Source organism: Pelophylax lessonae (genome assembly GCF_965119305.1).
Source record: "Pelophylax lessonae genome assembly, chromosome: 1".
In the NCBI taxonomy this organism is placed as follows: Eukaryota; Metazoa; Chordata; class Amphibia; order Anura; family Ranidae; genus Pelophylax; species Pelophylax lessonae.
In genome coordinates, this window is record NC_138768.1 from 817,165,584 (window position 1) to 817,190,274 (window position 24,691).

At 41.9% G+C, this 24,691-nt stretch overlaps 1 protein-coding gene across 5 annotated transcripts in view; it reads left to right on the forward strand.

The window, feature by feature from the left end:
- Positions 1-24,691, forward strand: part of CTBP1 (C-terminal binding protein 1) — a 999,951-nt gene that overhangs the window by 785,793 nt on the left and 189,467 nt on the right. Inside the window, exon 1 of one of the 5 annotated variants that reach the window (XM_082247496.1) lies at positions 128-150. The exons of 3 other annotated variants lie outside the window; for them this stretch is intronic. Coding sequence is in view for 1 of the 2 variants with exons in the window: in XM_082247494.1 (XP_082103620.1) it covers positions 1,187-1,226 (40 nt within the window). In the remaining variant the exon portion in view is untranslated. Of the gene's footprint in view, positions 1-127; positions 151-896; positions 1,227-24,691 lie in introns of those variants that run through there. One more of the 5 variants, XM_082247494.1, reaches the window with a different exon arrangement.

The following is a 24,691-nucleotide window of genomic DNA, read 5'->3' on the forward strand; positions in this document are numbered from 1 at the left end:
AATTTTTTTTATTTTTTGTGTGTGTGTGTTTACGCCTGGTCAGAAGGGATCGGAGTTAAATCATGCCTGTTTTTTTTTTTAAAAATGGTTGCTTCCTGGGCTTTAGAACTTGTCGTTGGATAATTTTTGTAGAGCCATAGTCGATAGCAGGTAAAATTTAAAAAAAAAAAAAAAAAAATAATATGCTTGTTGAAAATTTTTAGTTTTTTTTTTTGTGTTTTTTAATGCTGTTAAGTTAGCTGATGGTACCACTTTTTAATCCCAGTTTTCATTATTTGTATTTCCCAAAAAAAAAAACATGGTTTTTGAAGTTGGGTTATTTGTTTGTTTGTTGAAAGTGCGTGAGCGAGTCTTGCTGGCTGGTTTTAACCCCTTTCAGAGGTGTTGCTTGGTTGGTTTTCTCTGCAGAGTCCTCCCTTTTTGGCTGTCTGGTAGCTGACAGGTTAAATTTCGGGTTGTACTACAACAACTGACACATGTTGGTTTCTGAGCAAACAGGCTGATATTTTTGCAGGCTGAAAAAGGAACTGGCTTTCTAGGTCCTTCCCCCACCCCTTGGCAGTACAACCACACCGAGTTGAGATCATAATCCAGGCAACGAGAAAAAAAAAAAAAAAAATTGTGCATGTGCGACTATGGGATTTTTTTTTTTTTTAAGAACTTTCCAAGGGAGGAAATAAAATCTGTTCTGGCGATGGGAAAAATCCTGCTGGGATCAGCAAAAAAATAAAACCCAGGACTGCAGCAGCTGACTCTGGTAGAGTTAAACAGCAAAAATTTCTCGAATTCCTCTCGAAGAAAGTAAAATATTCGACGGGACTTTCTCCGAACCCTTTTTTTTTTTTTTTTTGCTTTTAATTTTCCTGAAAATCTTTTTTTTTTTTTTGGTGATTTTTGATGGAGCCCTTGGATTCTTTTTTTTTTCCTGCAAATCAGATCATCGCGTTCTGCAGAGACTGAAATGAGCCACTGCCTCCGATAGGATCTGAGAGCGCGCTGCGGTTACAAAGCAGCATATTCTTTTCTTGCCTCGGTCTTTTGTCACTGGAGCTAGTTAGGGTCATTTGTCTCTGCTTCGGACCTCTTCAGCATCAAGTCAATTGGTTTTCGGCCGTGGCGTGAAGTTCTTCGGGGGAAAAAAAAAAAAAAAAAAAGCAGCCGCCTCTGGTGGCGTTGGGTGCTCGCGATGCATGGCTGGAACTTTTTCCCTTTGGCAGCCGAAAAATGTAAGTTATACTATAACTGTATTTTATGAGGGGGGGGGGGTCATGCAATAACCCTGTCATTGCTGGGAAGTGCCTGGAGCACTATGATGTACATTTTTTATTTTTTTGCATTCCTTGGATGTATAAGGAAGCCATAGATGTGACTACAGCAGCAGGCTTTGTCCAGCAAGTTTATTAGTCTGTTACTAATCCAGCTTACTGGGAGCAAACTGCAGATCTGAGTAGACAAAAAAGTAGAATGGGCAACACAACCGAAAAGCAAAATGGGGAAAAAAAAAAAAAAAAAAACTAGAGCAAAAGTAGAACTGTTGGTCGTGTTTTGAGAAAAATTGGGTTTTTGTGGTCAGCAGCTCTAATTTTGGTTAATATTACCCTTAGAACGCCTGTATGTTTTGCTAGATCCGTAAAGCCAACAATATTCCAAAAATTTTACATCTTGATTTGGTTTCAGGGTTTGGTACATTAGAGTATTCAAACCAGGCACCTGATGGTGGGGGGGTCAAAAATGTAATGGATTTTTTTCTTTTGGAGTGGTGTGGAGGGGGCAGCTTTTTTTTCTGCAGTCTAAGGCCAATCAATGTTGGTAAAATTGGCCTGTTGTGATGGAAGACAGTTGGCAGTCAGTTGAATAGGATTCCTTTTTTGGAAGGACATAGTCTTTGGAGAGTTGGAGCTTTGGGTGCATTTGTTTCCCAATCTGTTTTGTCCCAAGGCAGTAACAATGGGCGATATGCGAGGACGATAGACTTCACGCTTATACAAGCCGATTAGCATATAAAGAGGTTCACCACTCCTGTAGCTTGGAGGTTTGCGCTGTAGGGTGGAGGCTTTCTGCCCTGGGATTGTTCGGAGTGTCAGATGTATACCATGTGCAATTTAGAGACAAATGGGGAATCTCGTTCCCAGAATGCAGAGTCTGCACTTGCTGTCAATTGTGGTTGGGTAGTTAAGCAAAGGTGCCCCTCAGTAGTAAACAGATCTGCTTTTATTTTTTTATTACTTCAGATGCATTCAAGGAATTTTTTTTTTTGCATGATGTGGACAGGGCTTTTCCATCCACGCCATAGGAAGAATGGTTTGTTGTGCAATTACTGGGCTCATCTGTTGAATTTGCATAGAGTGTGACGTTCCTATTGTCTCTTCTTATGTAGGCTACATATTCTTAATGGCTTCTGTGCGTGGCTTCTGAATAGGAGTGTAAAACAATGCAGATAAACAGCGGTCAGGTAGAATATGTGTGCGTAATGGAGTGTAACTGTGACCATCTCTCTTGAAGCTGAGAGTTTTTTTTTTTTTTTTTTCATTAATTTTCAGTGCGTTTGTGCTAGAGCAGATGGTTGGCTGTGATTGGACAGAGAACTCTCGGTTACTATGTCCTTTTTAATTCCATTTGACAATAAAATGGTATGAAAGGAGGAGAAGCGCTGGGGATTTTTTTTTTTTCGCTTTCAAGAGCAAGTGGTGATGTTGGCAAGGGCTGTTCGAGCTGCAAAATAGGTTGAGGGGTCTTATTGATGATATCTTTATTTTATGAGCATCAGTTATTTAATCTTGTGACATGTTCCAAAATGATTTTGCAAAGAATACAGATCTATTCATATTAGCCCGTGAACCTTAAGAAGCTTACTGTGTAATGTCCATATGATGGTACTACAGACAAATACTAGAGCTTATGGACAGAATACAGTTAATGTCAATGTAGGCTTTGAGTGTATGGGAGGATACTAGATCACGGGAGGGGAAATCCAGGCAATTGGGATATACACAAATACTCAAAGACTGTAGCGGTCGTTGTGAGCATTTACATACCTGTGCTGCAAGCCAACAATGCCAACTGAGTTCCACTTAGCAGCTTTAATTTATCATTATTCAGTTCATAATGTTCAACCCCAGACTAAAAAAAAAAAAAAAATTCAAACTACCGTAGCACCTTGAAAAGAGGATAGCATTTGGAATTGGTTTGTAATACATTTTATTTCTTCTTATGATAGTCTATGGCTAAATAATATCTAAAATATATTCAGAAAAATGAAAATTTTAAAAATGCTGGGACAAAGTATTCTTTGGATATACCCATGTTATGGCTATGTGACATAGTGAGCCCCTAAAATTGCTTGTTTTGTAGGCCCCAGTCATCTTGATCAGGTTGTCTGAGTGAGCATCAAGGAACGATCCACCTGCATGTAAGGAATACTTGGCCCTGCTGTCAGTCAGTGGTACTTGGGCGAGGTTGAAAAGATCCAACTGGATGATGTCATCTAGACCCCACTGAGTCGTTGCTGTTGATAAATCATGATGCCATCAAAGGATGTATGGAGGTTCCACATGGACAGAAAGATGACATTAAACCTGTCTCTTCACTGTTTGTGCTTTTGCCTTGTGACCCAGTGAAATCAAAGGCATGGCTACATGGATTTTCTTTTTTTTTTTTTGGGGGGGGGGGGCATACAATTTGTGATTAAAGAACAAAGATGGTGCATAGAGCCGGCAATAGTTCTTACCTTATAAATTAGGGTATTTAAGTGTTTCAATATCCAGCATCCCATACTCGCTTCTTACAAGTCATACCACTCTTTCTTTTTATATTTAATTCTGGGGTGTCAAAACTATGGCCCTCCAGCTGTTCAGGAACTAAAATTCCCATCATGCCTAGTTATGTCTGTGAATGTCAGAGATTTATAATGCCTCATGGGACGTGTAGTTCCACAACAGTTGGGGGGCCGTAGTTTTGACACCCGTGATTTAATACATAGCTTCACCTTGATGGGGAGGCCACTCTCCATTCAGACATCAATGACCTCCAACCACAGTTTTTTTGTTTTTATAGTTAAACTAGTAAGGTTTAAAAACCAAAAAAAAAAAAACAGTATAGCACTTTCTGGCAACCAACCAGGATTCATCATACTAAAGTCAGAAAATGAGTCATAATTGGCTGGCTTGCACAACAGATTGTCAGCATGCAATGGTCTTCCTCTAAAACCATGATCTACGGCCCATGCAGCCCTTGCTTGCCATTACCTGGCCCTTGGGGACCTATTTACTGATAGAAGGCACAACAAAGATGGGGCACGATTCTGCCCACTCACACCAAGGATGCTATGGTATGATTGTTTACGCCGATTTACTTTTGGGCATTTTTTCCTCCTATGGGCTACAGTCCAGAAGAACCATAAACTGAACCTTTGTTTTAGAGCAGGGGTCCCCAATCTTTATAAACGAAGATCACCTGTGGAGGCCCTAATATGCACTACAAGATGACATAGCAAAATTGACAAGGTTAATGTAACCTGGACCTAAGAGGGAGGGACTTGACCATTGCATGTCTCATTTTAGAGGACATATTGTATATAGTTTTTAAAGGATTACTATGAAAATAGTGAGACAACCGCCAATCATCACTGACTAGGACCAGTCTCAATTTGTTGAACAAAACCAGCCAAGTGTCGTCCCAAGGTCTGGTCCCCATTTACCCATAGAAAAAGCAGCATCCCAAAGCCTGGTCACAGATTTTCCAGCTTCCTGCAAAATGCGTGTAAGCAATAATTGCTTGGTAGCACTCCTTTAACTTACCCTTGTTCTCACATAATGGCTTTATAATCAACCTATTGCGGTGTCTACCACATAATGTATAAGTATCAGGCTTTGTATTGGGGTCCTAATAGCTGTAAATGCTCACTTTGGTTACGTTGCAATTTTGGTTACGTTATTAGAAAAAATGAAGGTGCGCAAACTAGTGAGTGTCCTATCAGCAGCAACCGAAAATCCAACCTGAGTGGAGTGAGTGTATTGAAAAAGGTGTATGAGTGCGCTTGATAGAATATATAATTTTGGTTACGTTGACTTTTACATATTAATTTTTATCTCTGTGCAAATGGATGTAAATGGGCCATTTTTTTTTTTTTTTTTTATAGTTCCCCCTTCTTCCTAAAAATGTATTTACATGAAGTGGAAAAGTATAACCAGGCAGGTTATGGTGAGGTGTGCTTAAAGAACCAAAATTCCCTCCACTGAACCTGCACAATAAAGACTTATAAATAAATAAACTGATATATACATACCTCACTTCTGGCACAACCCACCCCCCCCCCCAAAAAAAAATGGGGTTATTCCCTATTTTAGGATAGTGGGTGGAGTCATGAATCTTATTCTTTGTGGCCCTGGGCCAACTGTGCAACCAGAACCACTGGCTTATAGCACAGATATAGTTAAGTATTTATTATGAATTGCATAAAATTACACATTGTATTACAGCTCTTTTTGGCTTGTTGGCCCCCAAGATGGCTTGGCATGAAAGCAAATCGAATATCCGATCCAGATCGGTTATGTGAGACCAAAAACCACATCCCTGAACCAGTGTAAAGTGCAGTATAGCCTTCATAAAGCAGATGGTATCTACGTGCCTTACTTCATCACAATTTCTAAGAACAAGAAGTTTATTCACTTTTAGACAGTGGGTGGACCCATGCCAACTGTACATCCAAAACAACTGGCTGATGGCACAGATGTAGCCTAATAATCAGTCATTTATGCCAAACTTCCAGGTGTTTTACTGGAGGAAATCAGAATCGTGTGCAAATAGTCTCAAATTTGAGTGTAAACAAATGTAAAATTAGATGCGTATGGCATGGTGCGCGGCTTTTCGCGGTTTTCAGTATTCTAAAGCCTCGTACACACGCAACGATTGTTGGCCGACCAATCGGCCGTCTTTTGTCCAGTGTTGTTGTGTTGGTTGAAATGTGCACTAGACTGCACACAAATTTTATTGGCCAACAAAAACCAACTTCAGAAGTGATGTCATGTTCTGGTTATACTTTCCGTGTGTTTTTTCTTCTCTGAGCATGTTCAGTCTTGCTCATCACATTTTTGTCTGCCGAAATCTGTACTGACTGACGAACAATCGGCCATTCTGTTGACAGCCAACAAAAATTTTATAGCATGCACACCAGATTTTGTTCGGCCGAAAAGTCGCAGTCGGTTGTCGGAAGCATCATACTAACAAGCCGACAATCGGCCGATCGGACGTTGGCCGAAAATTCACGGCCAACAATCGTTGCGTGTGTACGAGGCTTAAAGTTTTGCTGCCCTCATCAATGGTCCTATCATGCCTGCACATATGATGGGTTTCTGATGTCTATGGGTAGCTGGCTGTCCAGATTGTGTGGTCTTTATTTAAAGATGATGCTATTGGGGGCAAACCAGAAATTGGATCAAAAGAATAAAATCCGGCAATTTATAATCTTAAACCAGTCTAAACCGCTTTTAAAACACCACTGGAGCTCCTGTTTGCACATTTGGCATTCAGATTGTATGATGGATCTGAGGTTCTCAACATGAACTGTTATGTTTTTTTTCCTCCTGATACTTTAAATGTGAGTAGACAGCATTCATCCTGAAGAAACCCCACCATCTTCCTTTTCGGTTTCATAACTTTGTCAGCTCATCCCATCTTTCAAGCTGATTATGACGTCAAAGACTCTTTTTAGATGCAGCTGTCACCAAACCTTTAATGAAGCGGCTTCCCTGTCCTCTTTCTAGACTAACGGAAATATTTCCTTACAAGCACTCTATTGTAGAATGGGAAACAAAATGTGACCAAACCAGATTTTTTTTTTTTTTTTCCCAGAGCCGGCTAAATGAAGAGGACTCTGTGTGTTTATTCCTTTGTGAATTATCATGGTTGGCTGTTGAAAGGAAAGGCAGGGCCTGTTATCACAACTGTAGAATATTCTGGGATTTGTGTCCCCGAGGACCTGTCTGTATGTTCAAATGGATAAAGATACTGTCCAACTGATGCTTTACGGGCGGCACTACATCGTTATTTAGAGCAGCGAGTAGTTTGGGAAATGACGATATGACCTTGGGGATCGAAGTCTCAGGGCCAGATGGGCCTGCTGGAGCTTGCAATGATTGTAGAGATGTTGCTTTGTGTGTTGTGTTGCTGCCCTACTCTCATCTAAGTAGTCCACGATCTGCATCATTCCTGATTTATGCCATACTGGTCTATGGGGTGAGTCAAAATCCTAGACCTGGGATGATTTTTCTACAGCTGTGGGTAGCAGCTGACACACCCGGTTGATTATTCATTGATGTTTATATGTGTTGTGTATATGTGTGTAGTGTATGCATTTAAAAGAAGAAAAAAAGTATGTGTGTGTGTTTATCCCTGCACATGTCTATAGAAAAATTTTGCAAGTAAAGGAAATCCAAATGCAAGCAAAGGAAAAGGAGATGCAGGATGCGTTGGAGCAGGTCTGGTGTGAGTGTGTATATGTAGAAAAATAAATAGGAGGGCCCGGCTCGCGGGAGCTTACACTCTAAAAGGGAGAGGCAAGTGATACAAACTGAGGGATGAGCTGAAGGGGGAAAAGTAACACGCCAAGTCTGTTGCTCGTGACTAGATGGGAGTATTTTTTAAGTATTAAACACAAATTATCAAAATATGATCTTTAATGAAAGTATAACTAAGGGGAAACCATTTGTTTAGCTTTGGATTGAGTGGAGATCGATTAGAAGTAAGGTTTTAATGTCTGTGTCCCCGCTGGGGAGATTCCTGGTACAGGTGGCCATTCAACTGATAGTGAAAAGTGGCCCCCAAACTGGAATAGAGGAGAAATCTTCCAATGGGGACACTCATTTCTTGTGACCTTGGTGACTACCGGAATTTTCTAATGTGCCCTCGGTGGGACACCAATTTTGAGGGGGGGGGGGGTTGTATAAGGGGTAAATCTACTGGAAAGCGAATGTTAAGTCGAAAACCTCTTTTTTTTTATTTTATTTATTTATTTTGTTTTTTTTACGACATATGATATATGTGCCTGCACAGTACAATAGAATTGCAGAGTGGCCCAGACCTCTTGTTCTCTGGTCCCCCACTAGTGCTCCTTGGTCCTTTTCTCGATGTGCCACCATAGGAAGCCACTTCTTTTTGTGGCACACCTGCGGGCTAGCTCCTGCGTTGCCTTTGTCCATAGACACAGACAGCGTGCCTCAGCCCCACCCCCTGCTCCCTCTTTACAGGATTTGACTGTAAAAGTTTTTTTCGTTTTTCCGATGATTTACTAATCCCTTTTTCCCAAGCGAGTGCTGGTGATGTAAAGCCTTTTCCCCACATGGCACTTGAGCTTCCATATTTTAGGAAAATATTGAATTAAAGGCTAATTACAAAAAAAAAAAAATATATATATATATATATATATATATATATATATATATATATATATATATATATATATATATATATATATATATATATATATATATATATATATATACACATATACACCCACATTTTTTTTTTTTTTTTAGAAATAACTTTTATAAGTATAGAAATATAATTTTGCCAATTAAACACTTTTTTATTTTGCAGAGTGTTTTAATTACACTATTACAGGGATCCACACCCCCTAGTGCACCCAAATTCTTTTACAAAGTCCTAAAAATCATTGAATAAAGATCACCTGTGGGTAACGAAGAGGTTTAAATGATTGTGTTATAGATGCATGTATATCAATAGGTCCAAATTCTGGCGAGTTAGACCTTGCCAGGATAACCTGCACCATAAAGACAAAAGAACACTCCAAGCAGCTTTGTGACAATGTGATTAAAAAAACACAAATCAGGGGAAGAAGACAATAAAATGTCCTATTCAATGGAATTCCCTAAAAAAAAAAAAAAAAAGTAATTGACCATTAAGAAGGAGACTAATAAGAGGCCACTAAAAGACCTTTGACCTCTGGACAAGTTAAGCCTCGTACACACGCAACAATTGTTGGCCGTGAATTTTCGGCCAACGTCCGATCGGCCGATTGTCGGCTTGTTAGTATGATGATTCCGACAACCAACTGCGACTTTTCGGCCGAAAAAAATCTGGTGTGCATACTATAAAATATTTGTTGGCCGTCACCACAACGGCCGATTTTTTTCGTCAGTCAGTACAGATTTCGGCAGACAAACATCAGATGAGCAAGACTGGGCATGCTCAGAGAAGAAAAAACACACGGAAAGTAAACCAGCACATGACATCACTTCTGAAGTTGGTTGTTGTTGTCCGAGAAAATTCGTGTGCAGTCTAGAGCACATTTCAACCAACACAACAACACTGGACAAAAGATGGCCGATCGGTCGGCCAACAATCGTTGCGTGTGTACGAGGCTTTACAGACCTATGTGGCTGAGATGCCTGGGTGCTCCATCAGACACAGGTTTTATCTAATGATGGCAAAAGCCTTTGTTGCCAGAAAAACATCTCGCATAAGGTTTGCTTTAGGACACCTGGGAGATTCAGCAGGTAGCGGCAAGAAGTTTCTATGGTATGATGGAACCAAAATCTATCTTTATAGCCATCGCACCACACACTGTAAATCCTCATAAACACTGAGCTGCCACCATGAAACATGATGGTGGCAGCATTGTGCTAGGCAGATGTTTCCCTGCTTTAATTGCTTCCAGCAGTGCATTGTCCTAATACTGTCTTTAAGGCCAGGTTCACACATATGCAGCTCTGCAAGGCACGTTTTGTGCGGTCCCTGCAGCGTTTTAGACATCGCACCCCACATGGGAACTGCAAGTAAAGCACGGGTGTGATTTTCGGTGCATCCAGCGTGTTTGTCTGTGCAGGTGGTTGGGACTGGGGGAACCGGTGCAGACCTGCCATGGGAACCACCTGCACAGATGTGAACCTAGCCTAAGTGGGTGTAAATTTTATGTAGGCGGTTATTTTGTATTTTCTATTGTATTCAATTTGAATCATGTTTTTAGAGATTTTCTACTTTTACAAGAAATCGTAGGTTTCTGTTCAGTGTCTAGAAAACAAATACAGGGAGTCAATGTTCTATGACAATAAAAACATGAAGAAAATTAGCTCCCCTCCCTTTCCAAACCAGAAGGTCCATGTGCTATTCAGTTTACTATAGTGCACATATCCGCAGACCTAGAAGAGGAGAGCTAATCGTAATCAATAAATTGTTTTGTGGACTTTGCATTGTGAAATACTTTCCTACCTTTTATCAAATGGCTAACCTGAATACCTGGTAAATGTAGGCCACATTTTTTTTTTCTTTAATAAAGGGAAAGGTGGTTAGAGGGCTTCTCATGTCTTAAATAGTGGGTGCTTTTGAGCAGTGGTCCTCAACCCTGGCCTACAGGGCCCACTACAGGCCAGATTTTCAAGATAACTGAAATACATCCCAGGTGATATCATTTGCTGCTCAGTGATTGCAGTACTCTAGTCTGCATCTCCCCAAGGTAATACCTAAATTCTGGCCTGTTAGTGGGCCCTGTAGGCCAGGGTTGAGGACCATTGCTTTTGAGGACTTATTTACTGATATTTAAATTGTGCAGACAATATACCAAGTGCTCTATCTATCTATCTATCTATCTATCTATCTATCTATCTATCTATCTATCTATCTATCTATCTATCTATCTATCTATCTATCTATCTATCTATCTATCTATCTATCTCAGTGGTTCTTAACCTGGGTTCGATCGAACCCCAGGGGTTCGGTGAGTCAGTCTCGGGGGGGGGCGGCGCAATGGGGCAATTGCTCCCCCCGAGAAAATATTACTGATTGTAAGGCCGAGCGCACCCCGGGAAATCAGAGCTGCGGTCGGTACAACTCACAGCCATTACACGTAGACTCTTGACTCTCCGGCCCCTGTACATCCCCCAGCAGGTTTCCAGCCTATCTCCTGCAGGCTGCTTGCTGCTTGAGTGGGCGGGATTGGGATGTATCTGACCACGAAGATCGCGCCGCCTGGAAGAGGGAAGTGTGAGCAGCTGAGCAGAGGGAGCCGAGTGAATGTTCTTGGAGGTAGGCTCAGCTAGCTGTACATGGTGGATTCGTTTACAAGCACCTCAATGCTAAGTCTACTGAGTTACTGCAACTTAGCATAGAGGTGCCGTTAGCTGACAAATGGAAATGCATGTCCTTTTCATTTAGCTATAAAGCATTGTGAATGCCCCCTGGTGTGTGCCCTCCTGATACCCCATGGTATGCCCTCCCAGCACCTCCCCCCCCCCAGTGCGTGCCCTCCTGACACCCCATGGTATGCCCTCCCAACCCCCCCCCCCCCAAGTGTGTGCCCCCCTGACACCCCATGGGGTGCCCTCCCAACCCCACCCCAGTGTGTGCCTTCCTGATACCCCATGGTATGCCCTCCCAACCCCCCCCCCAGTGTGTGCCCTCCGGCCCCCCCCTCCCAGTGTGTGCCCTCCTGACCCTCCCCTGGGGTGTGCCCTCCCAGCCCCCTGGTGTGTGGCTTTACTGATCCCTGTACACTGTCAATTCCTGTCCTCTGCACACCGCCCTACAGCCTACTGACCACTCTATCCTGCCCTACAACCAACTGAATAATTAATTCATTATTATGTTTTTGTTTTTGTGTGAAAATCATGTTTTAATGGTTTTGTTTTTTGTTCTTAATGGTTTTGTTCATTTTGTGCACCTATGTATAAATAAATACCTAAATTATATACCTATGTTTTGAATTTGAAAAAATCATATTTTATTTTTCCAATTAAGAAGGGTTCGGTGAAAGCGCATATGAAACTGGTGGGGTTCAGTACCTCCAACAAGGTTAAGAACCACTGATCTATATATATATCGATATATATATATAAAATGTATATGTATGTATAATTTCTACATTTGAATCAGTCCCGGCCCTCAAAAAGCATAGATAAGCCATAGATAATGATTTTCTTTCCTGCAGCAACTCGTTGTTGCAGGAAAGAGCAGACTCTCCCATCAACACAATGAGTGAATGTGGGAATTCCTCCCGAGGATCGATTGCTTTCTGCTGGCGACAGGAAGTCCTAAAAATCTGACATGCTGGTTGTCGATGGACCAACTTGGGCACAATCAGCCTGCCCATACGTGGATCCATTTTCAGCTGGTCTCTGCTAAACCGGCTAGGATTTCACCCATTTATGGCTGGCTTAAGATCACTAACTCATATTCATACATACACATGCTAGGGCCAATTGGATAGAAGCCAATTAACCCACCAACTTGTCTCTGGGAGCCAACTGAATTACCCCCACGCAAGCACAAGGAGAAAATGCAAACTTTAGGCAGGTGCTAATGTGGTTGGGTTTTAAACCAATGGCACCAGCGCTGTCAGGCAGAAGTGCTAACCCCTATGCCACTATGCTGTTTCTCATATTTTAAATGGTTAGTGCCTTCGAGGAATGGTAAGATATTTAAGTCTTCAGCCAGCACTACAGCTTGGTACATCCAGGTGCTCCTTGCATTTAAATGGGTGTATTCATTGAGCACAAAGGATTCAGTGTGTAGTGCCAGCTGTAATCTAGATGCTCACCAGTGTTTCATCCTTCTTCAAAGTTGGCCTGCGTGTGACCTGCAAGGTCTCTCTAAATGGGGCCAAACGTTCTCACCTCAGTGTGGCTTTAATGACTTTGAGACACCAAAACTTGCTGTAAAATTGGAGATGTTTAATTCTTCTTGGTCTATATTGGCACCTGCAGCCCACTTTTCCATACAGTATATGGAAAGAAAAACTACAAATGTTTGGTACAATGGTTTGGAAGCACAATAATTATTAGTCTTCGTATCCTTTTTACTTGGTAACTAAAATCTTATAGCCCATAGTAACTAACCAGCATGCATTTCATACTGATCACTCATTGCACAGGAGGATCTTCTCCCTGTTGGAAAATCTTTGTGTTAGCAGGCCTGATTCTTGACTAGGGGAGGAGGACTGCTGTCACCACCGAATGGCCTGGCACTCAGGGCATGTTTTCTAGGATGTGAGCATATATTTTACCTCGCTCTGCCAAACTGTGGGCGATACCAGTCGGTGGTCACCCATACAGTGGTAATAAACCTAGAATGGTCATGTAAAAATCTAGTAGGACTCCTAAACCCCTTGGGTGACCATTTTTGCTGGGCTTTAGGAGCATGGTGGGAAAGCCTTGATTCCGATAACCCTAGTGCAGGCTTTTGGGGGGGAAAAACAATATTAAAGGAGGTAAATCTTCACTTTACAAAGAATACCCAATCCCACATGCAAGGAAAATAAAAAATACTACTTATTTGCCTGCACATGATTGGATTGAAGTCAGCAGTGCTTCCCTTCATTTACTAAGCTCTGGAGCAACTGTACTTGCAAAGTGTGTCTATTTGTCTTTAGTAAATCATCTCCATAGTTTCTCACAGGTACATTTTAAAAGAGAAGTATGGGTTTTTAAAAAACCAAACAAATATACTCCCCTAGGTGGGTGCAGCATTGCTCTTTTTTTTTTTTTCTTTCTTTTTTATAGGCAGTTTAGGCTTCTTAGGGAGAGATTAACTACTTGCGGACCGCCTGCGGCAGTTTTACGGCTCAGCTGCGTAAAACGATGTAGCCCTTCACTGGTCGTGCTCGTGAGGGGCAAGCGTACTTCAGCGGCATGCTCCTGCCCCCACTAGGCAGCAGGGATGCCGATCCACGGGACTGGAGGCCGCGATTGCCGCCGGGCACCCGCGATCGCTCCCTGCTGAGAGAGGAGGACAGTCAGCTGTTGTAAACACAGCTGACCAGAGTTCTTTATGAAATGATCACGGAGTGCCTATGATCCTTTCTATACAGGGATCACATGTCTCTATGATAATTTCACAAGCCCCTCCCCATACAGTTAGAAAACACGCCCCTAGGCTCACCCTTAACCCTTTGATCACCCCTGGTGTTAACCCTTTCCCTGCCAATGTCATTATTACAATAATGGCTCGTTTCCACTGAGCGGTACGGTTCGGTACGGTACGCTTTTTTTGCTGTTTCCATTGTGTATGGTACCCTAATTCCGAACCGTACCGTACCACTTTTTTGGTACCCTTTCGTTGGGGTACCAAGCACATTAGTACCGTACCAACAGGGTGGAGCTACACTCTGCAGAACTTTGGTTGACAGAGAAACATCTATCACAGCTTTCCTGCTACACCACGCCTATCATGAAAGGGTACTATTGGCAGTGGAAACGCAAGGTGTACCGTTCCGAACCGTACCGTACTGAACTAAACCATACCCTACCACTCAGTGGAAACGAGGCATAATAGTGCATATTTTTTTAGCACTGATTACTGTAGTAATGTCACTGGTCCCCCAAAAGTGTCAAATGTCAGTTAGGGGTCTGATCTGTCTGCCGCATTGTCGCAGTCCCAGTAAAAATCGCACATCGCCACCATTACTAGTAAAAAAAAAAAAAATTGCATAATTCTACCCCTAGTTTGTAGACGTGATAACTTTTGCGCAAACCAATCAAAATACGCTTTTTTTTTTTTTACCAAAAATGTGGCAGAATACAAATTGGCCTAAACAGATGAAAAATTTTTATCTATTTTTTTTTTTTTTTTTTTTGGGGGAATGTTTTATAGAGCAGAATGTGAAAAATATATATATATTTTTTTTCCGAATTGTCGCTCTTTTGTTTATAGCACAAAAAATAAAAAGCGCAGAGGTGATCAAATACAACCAAAAGAAAGCTTTATTTGTGGGAAAAAAAAGGACATCTTTTATTTCGGTACAGTGTTGTACGACTGCGCAATTTTCCGTTAAAGTAACACACTGCTGATGCGCAAAAAATGGCCTGGTCATTAAGGGGACAAATCCCTTTTGGACCAGAACTGGAGTTTATTTTTTCGTTAGATGCTGCATCTGTCCCCTATGGTCTCTGCAGTGAGAACTGAGCAGACAAACCCCCCTCCACTTGGAGCAGAAAGCTGTGACGGTTAGCAACTCTCTGCTCTCCCCGCCAGCGCTCACTGGAGCGCTGGACTGCAGAGGGGGCGGGGCTGGCTTAAACTCTTGGGTGATCGCTGAGAGGCTGACCCAAGTGCTGATCCAGGCTTCTGGGTAGATCCTGACCATATGGTCAGGGATCTTTCAAGAACTTGGACTGGCTCTGTGACAAACTGCACTCCTGTTATCCACAGGAGAAATCTAGCCAAAAAAGCTTTGGTTATGTCCCCTTTTAAGTTTTGGTTTTGGGGTTTTAATTGGTGTAAATTGATTCTAAACATGGGTTCATTTCCTGGAATCTGCACCCATCTGTGTGGTTTGTTGTAAGAGAGAAATTATCATGGTTTTAATTTTTCCTTTTCGTGAGAATTAATCCGTTACACTCCATTTAGGCATTTTGTGGCATTCTTGTGCTTTAATCCCCATTAAATTTGATGTTTGCGCACTAAAATGTTATGAAATTATTAGTGGATTTCATAAAATGTTATGAAATTATTAGTGGATTTCATAAAATGTTATGAAATTATTAGTGGATTTCAATTTATGTTGAACGTATTTGCAACATAAATATCTGTGTGCGTACATCTTTATACGCATTTTATGGAGGTCTACAGAAGTATCTGTATACAGTAATGCCTAATGGTATCAATTTTAATTTACTATAAAGACTTTTTTTTTTTCTTGAGAAAAGTGCATTTGGTTTGGAAACATGTACTTTATTTCACATGGCAATGGGTTATTAGAAAAACCTTGACTGTCATATTGTGACTCTTGTTTTGGGTGGTGGTCTTTTGAGGGTCTTGCTTTACCTGCAGGAATTACAATGATGTGATCTTTGTTTAGGTTGGTGCAGTTTATCCGCCTTGCTGTCTCCTATATTTGCAATATCTTTTCATGAGTAATCCCAGCTGAGGGCTCCTCTGGTGTAGGACGGTTTCCCTTTCTGGAGGTGGAAGTCTCTGGAATTTTCCTTCAGCTAAGGACGTGTGTCAAAGGCCAGAACTGAGTGCGCTCATCTGTCAGTCCTTCTCAAGTGAAATAAACCATTCTCTACACACCAGAATAGCATGCAGCTTTTTGACCTGTGCAAGTGACTGTAGCTGAAAATTGTCCATGCTTTTGTAGGGATAATGCCAGGTTTCAAGAATTTGTTACTGGTGGTTTGGGCTAGAAATTCCTTTTGCATGCTAGATTCAGTTTCTATTTTCGCTTAAATATCTGGACTTTTTTTTAAGATTTGCAATTCCGGGGTGAGGTAAGAGCCTTGTCATTTTGAGCATTTAGGGCAAGTGACAGACTATCTTCGAAAGGTCAACCCTCCTGCCCACGTAATTTTTTTTACTCCACTTTGTTGTTGTCCCGTGATGCTCTGCTCTATCAAAGCAGATTCCTAACCCTTTGCAAGCTCCATGATGGAGCATTTAGGATTGGCTACTCAGGCTAAACACTGCATCCTGGGTGGAGGTCACTTGTTTCCCATCCATGGCAGCGCCAGGTATTTCCTGAGGGCTCTGTTAAACAAAGGGAACTTTGGGGGCCATGGCCAAGGTGAGCAGAAATGGATCTGAGAGAGTTTCTTTTTTCCAAGGACTGTTGCTTTTACCCATTCTTTCTCTTAACACCTGTCAAAGGGACCTTTCTTTGACTTCAGATTGCTTAGTAGCTCCAGCTTGGATTCATCCTCCTGTACTTGGTATATTGCCTGAAGAGAGTCTAGTCAAATAATAATGTGTCCTGTGAAACCAGGCTTACTAAAGCAGCAAAAAATGAGAGAAGAAGAAAAAAAAAAGGGATGGGGGGTGAGGGAGGAGGGTAAGGGGATGGCTGGTAGTGTAGGAAGAGGGTTCAACACCCCTGAGAAGGCTCCTGAATTAAAATGATAGACCAGTTGCAGCGTCCACAAAGAGTCGTTTGGGTTTCTCCCCAATGCTGTCCTGTGGTGCTTTCTCCAATGAGACACTGACTCGTAACAAAACTGGAACAAGCCACTTCAAAAAGTAGTAGGGGTGTTCCCCATTCGGGCAGATTCCACTGCTCAGAGTAGGCCAGTGCTTTTTTTCCGGGACCTTGCTGTGAGTTTGTAGCAACATGTAACTTCTAGTACACCATAGAAATTCCTACTGACTTTTTGGGCGAACAGGGTAGCATGCCCATGAAGTTCTTTCCATATGCCACTTACTTTTGATACTCTTTTATACCAGATAACATACCCACAAGCCTAGTGAATCCTTGCTCTTATTTCACCCCCCATCCGCCACACGTCCCATGTCTGAACTGTCATCTTGAATCGGAAACCAACTGTCTTTTCTTCTTTTCTTTGTATGCACAGCCAGCCACCTGATGACCTTGCCTTGATCCTACACATGCTCAGATGTTCAACGGGTCTTTATTTTCGACTCTAATGAAAAACCTCGTCATACTTTGGCTCCACAGCTTACTGGGATGTTTGATGTGCGTAATCCAGAAGGCTACAGTCGGTCAAATAAGTCTTCCTCCCCTAGGGGTGGAATATGGAAGTGGGTGCCGGCAATGGGGGGGGGATATGGGTTTTTCCAAAAAGTTCTCGATAGAGATATATATATATATATATATATATATATATATATATATATATATATATATATATATATATATATATATATATATAATATATATATATATATATATATATATATATATATATATATATATATATATATATATATATATATAAGGAAGTTGCGTTTGAGTGAGGGGACCACTTTGAAGTGTCAGATTTACTATCCAGGGACATGTTTAAAGAGCACAATAAGGAGCACATTAGTTGCGGGCCCAAACACCACAGCTGGCGATTGTTTCTGTGTTTTTTCCTGCCATCTTGTGTATAATTAGAAACCAAAACTTACAAAAAATAAAGTACATCATGAAAGAACTATTGGGGCTACCATTGCTCACACCTGGAATTGCTAGTTGTTAAGCTGATTGTCTGGCTTCAACACTTTTTTGAGTCACTGACCCAGAAGTGTATGAATAAGAAAATTTGACTTTTGTTTTTTTTTTGTTGGACAATGACTCTGAAACCAAGCACTGCCTGGCACCTGTCATTTTCAAAAGGAAGTTCTCTCTTCATACCCTATATGGCCAAATTATGTGGACACCTGTCCATCGCTCTTCAAAGGAGCATGTTTTACATCCTGTTGTAAAACCGTGGGTATTAATATGAAGTTGACAACCACTTTTGCAGACATCATTTTTAGTTTTCTGGAAAGATTTTGCACAATTTTGGGGCTTGTCTGGGAATTAATGACCTTTCAGGGCATTTGTGAGGATGGATGAGAAGACCTGGTTCACAATTGGCTTTTCCATTTCGTCCTAAAGGTGTTCTGTAGAGTTGAATTCAGGGCTTTGGTGTGGGGGAACTGGAATGGCCGGCACAAACCGCATTAAACTAGGTCTATAGAGCTTTCTATTGGCACTTTTCCACTGCAAGTACCGGCTCGGCTCTACTCGCCCTGCTTGGCCCTGTTTGCTTTTCCACTGCAGGTACCGCATGGTACGGTGTTGGAAAGGTTCGGTACGGTACGGTATGGTTTGCTTTTCCACTAAAGTAGTACTAAAGTTAAGTGGGTGGGATAACAACGGGGTGGGTGGGATTCTCTGACCAATCAGTGGCTAGTAGTGACTGCATGCAAAGGATTGTGGGATATGGTACCGGTATGGTACCTCTTGGAACCACAATCGAGGTGGTACTGTTTTTGAGAGCCGTACCATTCGGTTCCATGGAAAAGCGCAGCCGTACCGAACCGAATCGTTCCTACACCATACCATGCGGTACCAGCAGTGGAAAAGCACAAAAGCGAGCCGAACCGTTCAAGTTCCATGCAGTGGAAAAGAGCCTTATATGCACAGGGACATAGTCATGTTGGAACAGAAAAGGGTCTTCCCCCCCCCCCCCCCCAATATGTTACCACAAGCTTAAAAAAAGCAAATTTTTTTAAATGTTGTATGCTGTGGTATTAACCTTGCCTCCCACTGGAAATGCCTTTAAAGCCCAACTCTCCATACAAGAAGAAAACAAAAAAACTACTATGCAGGGCAAATCATCTTTAAATGAGATACTAGTTTTGGTGACCCTGGTGACACCCCAGGATTCTCTCACTTAGGGGGGATTTTGTCTCATTTCCCATGATTCTCAACTACACTGCAGAGTGCATGAGCATTATGGGAAATGTTTTCTCAAAACATCTGGGGTGCTAAGGTTCGCTATAGACAGTTGTCAGTTGTGATGTCACTGCTACTTTTTACAAGATATCTGGGTTTGCATAGGTATTTGGTGCACATTAAAGTGCCTACTAAGGTATATATTTAATTCTGTTCAACTTTAATGTACTAATGTACTACTGCTTATGATTGTGTCAGCGCTCGCCCTGTACAAAATTTATTGATTAAACATTTCTACAAGGGTGAAAAAAGTGATCTATAGCCCCATAACTAGCCACAGGTTTTATTTTCTGTCCATAAACATTATGTAATTCTCTTTATTTTGGCAATTTAAGAGAAGCACAGAATAAAGTTGATTTTTCTGTTTCTCCTTCTGAAGGGATTGAAGTATAACAAGGCGAGGGATGGAAGTTTCCCAGCCAATTTTCCCACCAAGGCGTGTCCTTCTACTCCCAAAAAGTTTTCTCTAAAAGATCTTGAGATGATTTATTGCTGCCATCTCAGTTGACGTGTCCTTTGCTGAGAGCTCTTTTAACATAAAATTTCCTGGATTTGAAGATCCATGGATGTGACGTGACCACTGAGTTTACGCTCAGATTATTTTGCCTCCAAGCAAACCCTCTTTTGCTGCTGATTTCAGAAAAAAAGTAGAGAGGATGACTTCCAGTTAACCCTTTTGTCTTAGTGCTTTGCCTTTGCAATTTTTTTTTTTTTTTCTTGTGAAATGCCTGACCTGACAACTGGAGACTGCTTAATATAGGAAATGATGTTCTAAAAACCGGCAGAAAATAATGGGTGGTGTGTTGCCATAGCAACCAAGCAGATGTGAGCTCCTCTGCATGTAAGAACATAGAGGGTCTCCTCTTGCTGCAGCCTCCAACACTCCATCATTCACATTTTTTAAAACCATTTTGCAGAATACTGTGCTACTAAAATGTCTGATCGTGTCACTATCCATATCCTCCTAGAATACCATTTTACATGTATTATGCCTAATTCCAGTGTTTATAAATCATACTTTTTGCATTTTTGGATTAGACCAGCCTTGGTTTGGAGGGCAGATCTTTTACTTATGGTTAATGTTCTCTTAAACTGATTGGAATTTTTTGGAGAGAGCTGGGGAATGCTTGAGTATGAAATTAAAGTTTTTTTTTTATTAAAGGACCGCTTTATCAAGGTTTTTTTTTTTTTTTTTTAAGTACACCCCCACCCTGGTTAAATACTTGCCTCCCTCCCCCATTCTATCAGCCCTTGCCACAGTCAGCCTTTGCAAAGAAAACCTCTCCCCCTGGCACCTTCTACTGAGCATGGGATGCCATACTCATTCTTAAGTATGGCAGGAGGCCAACATGGGTACGTCTAACACATATGGACTGGGCCATGCCACGCATGCACAGTAGAAATAGGAGCTGTCTAGGATGGTTTGCTTAGCAGAGGCCGGTTCCTTACCAGTGTTTAGGTCCCAGGCATGTTTACTGTGGGAAGCCAGCCGTGAAATCTTGTGACTGCACAGCTGGCTTCCCAATGCGCATGCCTGAATGTGAATGCCCTCCCGCCTTTACGAGACATTGGACTCCTGTAAAGATGCTGTTCTATGGAATTGAAATGCTTGACTTTTACGCATGTTTGTGAGTAGCTGATTTTCATTCTTTTATTAATAAAACTCGCTGCGGATAATGCGCTAGGCTGGTGCGCCCTTTTCTTTGTTTTTTATTTACAGTGTCTGGTCGACCACCCCAGTCGTAGAGGGCAGCAAAGCCTAGCCATAATGGATGCCAAGTATTAGTATAAGTTCCGAGATAGAGGCAACCTGAGGACCAGGTTCTGAGCACAGGAGCAGGGTGCTGAGCATCACTAATTTTTCTGAATGTGAATGATCCTGCAACCTCCTGTGAAAAGTCACAAGAGGTGAGGGAGGGGATGGGGGGAGAGAACTTTTGGTTATATCGCCTAGTCAACCTTTTTCAATCAGGGTACCTTGAGGTTTCTTCAGAGGTGCCTTGGCAAAATGCCTAAAAAGTTATCAAAAATCGTATACAAGCCAACAGGTGGATCAAGCCTGCTTTTCAGTTACACAAAGCCACAGGGTATCATTATGCACCATTATGACTTTCTAGACACTGGCATCCTAACAACCAATGACTTCTGTTAATTAGGAGGAAGTATGTTGCCTCCACAGCATCCTTGTTTGACCCTCCTGTGCCCCGCTCACTCAGCACTGGGGTGACAGCTGACTGATGAAGAGAAATTGAGGCAGAAGGGAAACATTGGAATAATAGTCAGTACCGGTGTGCAAAAGTGTATTTGCTTGGAAGAGTAAATCGCCTCCAACATTAGATGTTCTGCGTGTGAATGTTGCTGCATTATGTAAAGCTATTGGAATCGTTTTTTACATTTTAGAATAGGGTGCTGTGAGACTGCCCATAATTTAAAGGTTGCCTCGACTGAAAAAGGTTGAGAAACACTGGCCTAGGCAATGCCAACGGAAGTGGGAGTGAGTACCTGCCCACAACCCCCCACCCAATTTAATGATGGCTTACACAAGACAACACTGGATTCGATGGGCTTGTGTATATATTTTTATTAACGTGTTCAGCGGACAAGTTTTTTTTTTGGGGGGGGGGGCCTACATGTGAAGTTGTCCTTAAGTTGCAATATTTATTACTTGTGCTTCCTCTTCATATAGCACCAGCTCACTCTATACAGTGCTCTTTAGAGTTCCCGGAGACACGTCAGACCTCATTTACAAAGGGCCAGTAGGGTCAAGTTCCAGTTAAATTAGAAGTATGTTTTTAGATTGTGGACAACTGCAATACCCAAAGAAAACCTATGGAAACACAGTGAGAGCATAGTCTTTTTGCTTGTGGGTAGCATTGGAACCTTGGGCTTCTATTCTATTTTGGTAGCAGTTTTGAATTTACCCTTTACTATGTCCCAGTGACCTTGATGGTCAGGACAAAAGAGAGCGTAAATCTCTCTAATGGGGACACAGACGACGCTAAAAACTGAAAAGGGTTCTAACCTCTCACCACTCTATCCAATTTAAAAAAAAATGTATATTCTAATTTAATCTTGCATAGAACACCATTGGCAAGATTAATAGGTATTAGGCTTGGGTCGTTTATGCTGTCGCTGCCGTCTGCGTCGTTGTCAGGGATTGCCTAAAAGTGGAGAGAGTAGGTGATGGTTGAACAGATTGGGGTTGGACGTTCCATAGGATGGGAGAGTCTTGGGGAAAGCCCTGAAGGTGACCATGGGAGGAAGAGACTAGACAGGAGGTCTTAAGGGGGAATGAAGAGAACGATTTAGTTGGTATTTTGAGACGAGGTTAGTAATGTAGCTGGTGGCAGAGTTGTGGATGGCATTTTGAATTTAATTTGTTGGGTGAGTGGAAACCTTTGGAGGAATTGGCAGAGAGGGGTGGCAGACACTGAACGTTTGGTAAGGTGGATAAGTCTGGCAGCAGCATTCATGATGAACTGAAGGGGGATAGCCTATACAAAGGTAAGCCAATGAGGAGGGAGTTGCAGTAGTCGAGGTGAGAAAATAACCAGTGAGGGAGAGAATTGGAAGCTTTGTGCTGTCAATGGTTGGAAAAGGGCGTATTTTGGAGATTTTATATAGTTTGAGGTGGCAAGCTTAGGGCAGTGATTGGATGTGGGGCCAAGAGGATAGTTCAGAGTCCAGGATAACACCTGGTGCAATTTCAACTTGAGTTGCACAGAATCGCATTGTGTTCAACACGGAACTATTTTTTAAAAGGTTCCCTGTACTGCTTTGCTGTAATTCCAGTGTGATTTTTAACCCATACTATATACAAACCTTATCAAAGTCGCATTTAAAGCGGCTTTTCTTCACTTTTAACTACAGGTAAGCCTATAATAAGGCTTACCTGTAGGTACAATTAATATATTATTATTTATTTTGCAGCGCATGCAGCCGCTCACGCGAGCGGTGCATGCGCTCTGAAGGTTCGGCGGACCTTCAACTTCCCTTGCCGGCAGCTTGCCGGAAAATCACGTCATTGCGGCTCCAGCCAATCACAGCGCCGAACCCGGAAGAGACGCCGTGGGATTATGTCAGCACCGGCAGCGGTGTCCGGGGGTCCATGTCGGGGCTTCCTTCTAAGGCAAGTTATTGATAATGAGCTAGTATGCGATGCATACTAGCTCATTATGCCTTTGTCTTGCAGGGTTTGTTTTTTTCTGGGTTTACAGTCGCTTTAAATCTACATAATCGCAATGAAAGTCCAATTAAAATCATACTGTGGCAGTGTAAAACTAGCCTAAGTCCCCGTTCACACTAAGTCGCCTCACAGGTCGCCTCCCATAGGGAAGCTGCGGACCCATTCTAATAGGAGTGACACAAGTCGCTCCGACTTAGAAAAAGGGTCCGGAGCTTCTTTGGGGCGACCTGGAGGCGACCGCCATAGACTTCAATGTTATGAAGTCCGTGGCGGCCGCTCCGAGGCCTTGTAGCGTCTCTTGTATGTGAACGGGGCCTAAAGCTACCCTTGTACTTGTACTGTACTGTGATTTGATTGTTTTTAGATTCCAGTCATATCCTAAAATAAACTAAAAATTGTTGGCAACTTGACCACCTTTCGACTTTTTGCTTGTATTATGAGGCAAAATAGTTGCAATATTTCATATTCAGTGGTTGGTGTGAGTGGTACATTGAATAATTGTTTTTCTTTTGGTCTTTTTGATGCATGTAAAAAAACTGATCAAAAATATTATGAAACGGATTGTCGTTTTACTCATTTTGAATTTGGATCTTAACTTCAACAGAAGTGAATGCCTACAACTGATTATTCCATTCAGATGGTAGGGGGTAACATTAGTACGTGTTCTGGAATTAGCACTTGGTCAGGTTTAAGATCCTTTTTACATTTTTTTTTATGTTGGGCTTTTACAGTAAATTTAGTTTGAGCTTACCTGTACAGTTTGCGCATGTGCAGAGTTTACGCTGAACTGAAGGGTAATTTAAGTGAAATGTATACCCTACTTGTTCTTGTTTTGGTTAGTGTGATTTCTTTTTTATATGAGCACAACGATGAAGGAAAACTATCAACTATCAAAGCAGCCTTGACATTCTGAAATGTCAGAGGAAGAGCGAGCATGTTGGCTCTACTGACATCCAGAAAGAGCACCAGAAAAGGCTTTGAAGTTGGTGGAAATCGGTGGGGGCCAAGCTTTGACCTCCCATTGCTGTCAGTGTCTAAAGAATGGTGGCTTTAAGGAACTCTGACACTTCTAACAAAGGTAATTGGGGAGGGCGAACTTCCCGCAGCAAGAATCAGGCTTGTTTCACTACGTTACCACTTTGTAAATGGATTGAAAGAATTTGATTAGTAGCAAACATTGGATCTCTGCCAGTGAACATGAAAATCATTTTTCGGAGTTTTATTTCTCCTTAAGGTTTTTTTCACACAGGCTGAATGATGGGGCAGATGTAGTGTGTGGAGTTAAATGACTCGGTACACATGGGAGCAGTTGGGGCTGGTGTGACATGGCTGTTCATTTGTCA